Source organism: Austrofundulus limnaeus, unplaced genomic scaffold (genome assembly GCF_001266775.1).
Source record: "Austrofundulus limnaeus strain Quisiro unplaced genomic scaffold, Austrofundulus_limnaeus-1.0 Scaffold153, whole genome shotgun sequence".
In the NCBI taxonomy this organism is placed as follows: Eukaryota; Metazoa; Chordata; class Actinopteri; order Cyprinodontiformes; family Rivulidae; genus Austrofundulus; species Austrofundulus limnaeus.
The window spans coordinates 14,860-21,538 of record NW_013952555.1 but is presented as its reverse complement, the minus strand read 5'-3'; the positions used below and the strand labels follow the sequence as shown (position 1 = coordinate 21,538).

Below are 6,679 nucleotides of genomic sequence, written 5' to 3'. Positions count from 1 at the left end.
ACACACACACACACACACACACACACACACACACACACACACACACACACACACACACACACACTAAAAATCTTGTTTGGAGTTTATGTTTTGCGGTGAGGCTGAGCAACATAAATACTTTATATCGTCACTTAGAGGACATGAATATTTCCATGCAGAACCTCTGAACGAAGCTGTCAAACTGAACCCAACAGCAGCCGAAATGATTCTGTTTTACCTGCTGAAGTAGCCGAATCATCAAAGCAGCCGAAGAACCACTGACTTTATTCATTTTACTGTAATAGCAGCTAAAAACTGGGTCATGTGAAATGTTTTTAGTGAAAAATAAAGTTTAAACCCTGAAAATTAAGTAGAAGTTTGTGTTTTTTAGTTTGGGTTGAGTTTTCAAACTAAATAGAGACTTTAGCTCGTCGTTCRGCTCCTGAAGACACGGACGAGGCGGGGCCTGCAGGGGCTGATAAATAGTTTATCATCTACCTGCTGTCAGCAGCAAACATCCATTTACTTTTAGCAGAGTTTATCCAACATGCCTGCTGTTTTTATGCRTCTTAATAATTTAGATTAAATGTTTGCTTGATTCATTATTCATGCTGTATCAGCACTCTGCAGCCTGGCTTTCCTGATGGATGTTAACTCACCTCCACGTCTATAYTTGCAGATATTTCACGTCGTGCACAATTAGAGGAAGTAATTAGTGTTTTAGCAACATTAACAAAATGTATCCTCATTATTCTGATGCATTATTGTCTCACCAAACGAGTCGAGTCACAGTGAATTTGATATTTCATCATTTTGTTTTGCTTTTGAAATAAACGGCAACATATAAAACTAAATCAAAGCTTGTGTTTAAAACATTACACTAATGTATATATAATAAAATAAAACTGACTATTTCTAATCTTTATTTTTTGATGAGTTTCAAACTCAAACACACGTTTTCTTTTACACTATGCCGCCATCTTCTGGTAGAATCAAATATAGCACTCTGTAATTATGTGTTTTGTATATTTTATTTTATTCAAATATGTATGTTTTATTGTTTTAGTTTTTAGTTTTTATTATTACCTTCTTTCAAAAGGCAAATATCGTGTTTTTTGTCTGTTTGTGTTCATATGTTGGTCTTTTAGCTTAATATCTCATGGAGCGCTGCAGGGATTTTAATGAAACGTTCAGGAAATAATCACTGGCTGTGCCTCTAAAAGTGATGAACCTTTGGAGCCAAACAAATTAAAGAGAGCCACCACAGACAACTGAACCTACAAAACACAAAAATGGCTGCAGTACAATTCACACATTTTTACATAAATTGCATTGATCTTTTGTGTGGTAGTAGCTGAGAGCCATTAACATTTCGTGAAGGTGACATCTGTTAATTACAAGTATTATCAATAAAACTTTATAATTTAGTTTCTGTAGCCTTGGTAGGTCAGATGTTGAGACGTTCCGGCTAAACGGAAGCTGAGTCTACGTCATATCCGATTAAGTTTAAAAGGACAATACAATATATTAGAATAAATATAAGGAACTAAATATTTCACTATAAAATAACATGTTACCATCTTTGTATGCTCTCCAAAAACGTTGTGTAAACATATTGTGTAAATTTGTTGTGTAAGATTTGCGTCAAGTAACAAAAAACTACTCTTAAATGTACTTCCGGTTTGCCWTTGACGGTTTTCTTCAAAATAAAAGTTTCAAAATTGAAAGTTGACAAGAAAAAAAACACATTTTTAATATAAAAGCGTCAAATGAGTGTTAAAAATGACATACTGGCTTTTTATCAACATATAAAAGATAGGTCATGTTCATATTTGCCTCCTGCTGCAAGTTTGATTAGAATTTATTGTTTGTTTGTTTGTTTGTTTGTTTTTGATTCACCATTGAGTATCAGCTCGATATTGTGGTCACAAACCACTGAGAGACAGTTCTAAAACAAAATAGGCTTTCTTTTTTTAAGTGAGGGCCAGGCACAGTCTGATTCATGGTTTTTGTTCTGGTTTGAAACTTAAAAATATTAAAGGCACAAAATTTAAGTTAAGTTTAAAAAAATGCAGCCCAAATGGGTTTGTATCATGTTTAGGGTCTCGTTATGGCAGGGGTCTGAAATCTGCGGCTCTGGGGCCACATGCGGCTCTTTGTTCCCTCTGCAGTGGCTCTTTGAAATTGTGACCAAATATAACAGATTTTATTTTATTTTTTGTTTTTTTATATTCACAACACTAATAAATTGTATGCAAATATGTGATCAGTGCTACAGTAATACAAAAATACTAAAACAAAAATAAAATATGTTAGCTCATGCTAGCCTGATTTCTACCTAAATAATCCAACTTCTTTCTATAATCTTTCTCTCAAATCCATCAGGGTTATCTTTAAACACCTTTAGTTCTACATAAAAATAACAATTAGAAAAAATGTAGTTTAGCTGAACTAGTTTATATGAAATTTTATATAAACTATAGTCAGTATTTTTCTTGTGCATGGATATGTTTTTTCTTCAATCTTGAAGTGTAAAAAATAATAATCAATAATAAAATTCACAATATATTTTTTTAGTTTTATAATGTCACCTCCACTGGCCATAAAGGTTCCCGAAAAGGCCTCGAAAAGGCCCACGGACCACCAGTTGATAATCACAGTTGTAGCTTATTTTTGCGGCTCTGGACACATTTTATTAATGAGCCGAGGAGCAGAAATGGCTCTTTTGATTGTAAACGTTGCAGACCCCTGCGTTATGGCCAAAGGTAGTTTATTTTGAAGGCTCGTACCGGAAATACTACTTGGTTTGTGTATAGCTCGCGACTCCAGAGGGGAGAGAACCGCAGCAAAGATGGCGGCGCTTCGAGTCGTGGCGCTCTCTGGGAGTGGAAGAGCTCTGCTCAGCGCAGGGAAAACTCTCAAGACTCCCAAGGTAAACCGATAAAACTGTTCAACACGAGCCGCTCAGGCAGCTGTGGGGTTTTAACCACAGTTTGTAAAAAATAGGTGACATTTTTAATCGTCCTKTCGGGCGAACCCACGTTAGCTTCGCTGTTAGCGGTTGACTCAGACAAGGTCACCTGTCTCTCTACTTATTTTAGGCTGCTGCTAAGCTCTGTGCCTTCAGGTTCATTGAGGTTTTGTCGGTTATAATTAGAGGGATGGACGGTGTGTTTGTAGCKGCCAACATAAAGGCTGTTATAAAATAAATCTCGTCACGGAGGTTAGTTGTGGAGCTAGCTTGTTGTCAGTAACCCGGCACATGCAGAGCTCGTCCCTAACGCTTTAATTATCACAAAATAAACTCGATGCATGCGAGTGGATTTTATGTCTGTGGGTTTTCAGTGGACACTTGGGTCATGTTTTGTTTTTGGTAGAGGTTGCTGATTGAATGTGAGCTAACGGGGTTAGCATTTCAATGGCTGAATGGGAACTTCCGGTGAAGGTGTTGTTAATGTTGTTCCTTGAYTTAATCCTCAAGTAAGACTTCATTCAATGCAGTTTCATATTATTTATTGGTGACTGGATTGTGGGAACATATCTGCATCTGTTTACTTAAATCAGTCCAGCTAATNTTGACCAAGGTGGGAACCCTGTTTTTAGTTTGTGTTGCTGCAGCCATAAATCCCTTCAGAACCTGAGAACTTTTACCAAAAACATTTTATGTGTCTTATTAGCACTCCAGGGAGAAAAAAATGTCCACAAGTAACAAATTTCATTAAAAATTCTGCAACAAAACATTTATTAATTTAGTAAAAAAGAACCTGAAAATCTGGCAAGATGTAAATTATGAATTAAAAGCTGTCGGCTGTTTTGTAAACTAAAGTTCCTCAGGTTTGTTTCATATAAATAATCCCATATTACATATTAACTCGCTCTGTATTTTTATCTAATTATTACGGCTGTAAAATTKAAGAGGCAAGACGAGAAGAGAGTGTGCTCACAAATCAAAATATGGACAACACTTYATTCTTTGATTTCTCAGCCCTTAGTTTTCCTCTGAATTTGAAGTCGAGCGTCTACAGTCATGGCGTTTGTGGAAGGTCACCACTGTGATGTTTTTTCCTCTGCAGTATTCGCCGTGGTTACCAGGTGTATAAGCAGGTGTGTGCAGCCTGCCACAGTTTGGATTACCTGGCCTTTAGAAACCTGGTGGGGGTGACGCACACAGAGGAGGAGGCGAAGGCTATAGCTGAAGAGGTGAGGCAGCCAATGGAGCCGTTTGAACGGATCCACACCTGTTCTGACCCTTTAGGTGTTGTTGCCTTGTTCTGCCAGCAGGTGGCGACGTTAGAYTGTTTCTGCTGCTTCTAGAGCGTTTTTTTTTTTAAAAACTCCGTTTATGTTTTTAGTTTGAGATCGTGGACGGTCCAGATGACAACGGCGAGATGTTCACACGGCCGGGGAAGCTTTCGGACTACTTCCCGAAGCCGTACCCCAACCCCGAGGCGGCCCGCGCCGCCAACGGGGGGTCTCTCCCTCCGGACCTCAGCTACATCATCCTGGCCAGGTGACGCCTGAGACGCAGAGCGAGCACGGCGAGTCGTTCAAAGCGTCAGAGTTAACTGTTGCTCCTGTGCTGCTCCGCAGAGAAGGAGGCGAGGACTACGTGTTCAGCCTGTTGACGGGTTACTGCGACCCGCCGGCGGGAGTGCCCGTGAAGGAGGGGCTCTACTTCAACCCCTACTTCCCCGGTCAGGCTATCGGCATGGCTCCGCCCATCTACAACGAGGTCCTGGAGTTTGAAGATGGTAAGTGGAGCGAAGGGCTGCAACAATGAGTCGGTAAAATTAGAGAAAAATCATAAATTCTAATGATAACAAATTTATAATGGTTTTACATTTAAAAATCATATTTTATTCTTATCTGTTTTCCTCATTCAGCAACCTGTTATTACATTTCTGTTTTGTTGTGTTTTATAGCTAAAAACCAAGTTTATTAATGGATGAAAAATCCACATTTTTTTTCCAGTCAGTGTTTAGAGATGTTCTTCTTCCATGAAGCAGCTCTGTTGTCCTCCATCCATATTTTCAGTTCCAGGCTGAGTCATTTCTACCTTCTCCTCTCTGTCAACGCTCTCTGGTTTCATTTAAAAGAGTCGATCATCAGATATTGTCCAAGATTAACCTTCAGGGTGGATATAGCTCGCTAGCAGCCTCGCACCGAGGACCTATCCACATCATCATTTACCCAGAATGCTTTGTGTGGAAATAAAATGGCTCCGTCCGTGTTAAAATATATTTTTAAAAATGATAAAAACTAAACAGCCTACAGTATTTTTACAGTCTTTATTTTACAGTTAAAACAATTGTGAGCTGTCACATCGAAAAGAGGATTAAGTGAAGAAGAAGAAAATGGCTACTTATCAATTAATCGTTAATCAATTTATAACTTTGTAACTTCACATTAATCAATAACTTGCATCCCTAATTTATACAGGAATTAAATAAATTTATATCTAATAATATTTATGTAGTTATGTGTTTCAATGATTTGGCTGAATAATTGATTAATTGAAAACGTAATAATAATAATAATAATAATAATCTTTAGTTGCAGCCCTCACAGAAACGATTGTTTAAAATAAAAATACTAACTGAGCGTGTCTGACACAGGAACCCCCGCCACCATGAGTCAGGTAGCTAAAGACGTCTGTACTTTCCTGAGGTGGGCCGCAGAACCGGAGCACGACCAACGCAAACGAATGGGCTTAAAGGTACGTTTTTATTAACCGCTTTTATTAACCAACCCAGATTTTTAAGACTTTTCTTTCAATTTCATCTCGTTCTCCTYCTCCCAGTTCTTGATGGGCATGGTCATCATCATTCCTACGCTCTACTACATGCATAGGCACAAGTGGACGGTGCTGAAGAGCAGGAAGATGATCTACAGGCCTCCAAAGTAAAATCAAACCAACCCCCACTGACCTGGGCCTGAAACTGAGAAGGCTGCGTTCAATGACCCCACATTCCTCAGTCCAGGAGGTTCATAGAAACTCATAAAAGCTGATCAGCACGTACACGCCTTTCTTCAGGCGGTAGGGTTCGAATCCTGACTCGTTCGTTTCAGTGAGAAATGCCTTCTTTTATTTAGCAGCATCTTTAGGATAATCCTGTGTGAGGTTTTTATTTTGTATCTGACAGAGATCTGTGGTGTTCTTGAACGCTCCCTCCTCGGTTCTCATCCTCACGTCCGGTTTGGGCCACGCTGTCACAGCTGACTGATAAGTTGATTGATTGGCTTATCTTTGTAAGATACGATCCGACCGCGGAGACGCTGCCCGGCGGTCCGGTCTCAGTTTGTGACGTTCTGAGTTGATGTGAGTGCACTCACTGTCCTATAAAACATAAACTTCTGTTTTACTGTGTAAAATAAATTATCTCAAAGGATTCAGACGGTGTGGAGGCTTTTTGTTCCCAACAGCAGAGATTTTTATAGCACACATGTAGTTTATTTATTTCTTTTTGTTTTTATTAGGGCTGTGAAATTAATCGAGTTAACTGATTAATTTTAGTGCTGCATGGGCAAAGATTAAAAGTTTTAATCGCAATTCAAATTTACAATCACTTTACTCTGAATATGTAGGTTTGTGTATTGCACTGCACTCAGTGCATGCAGGTCATGTGAAGAGGTTCTCAAACAGTTTACCTGGATAAATAAAGGTTAAATAAATAAAATAAAAAAACTCCATGTGTAACAC

General features: G+C 38.7%; 1 protein-coding gene across 1 annotated transcript; it reads left to right on the top strand.

Moving 5' to 3' along the window:
- Window positions 1–4,052: 4,052 nt before the first annotated feature.
- Window positions 4,053–6,370, top strand: cyc1 (cytochrome c-1; the record flags this gene model as incomplete). Its single annotated transcript, XM_014016738.1, is given in 5 exon segments — window positions 4,053–4,179; window positions 4,332–4,489; window positions 4,570–4,730; window positions 5,595–5,695; window positions 5,780–6,370. Coding segments are annotated over 5 exon segments (652 nt in total), but the record flags the coding sequence as incomplete, so codon positions are not given.
- Between the last annotated feature and the right edge of the window lie 309 nt (window positions 6,371–6,679).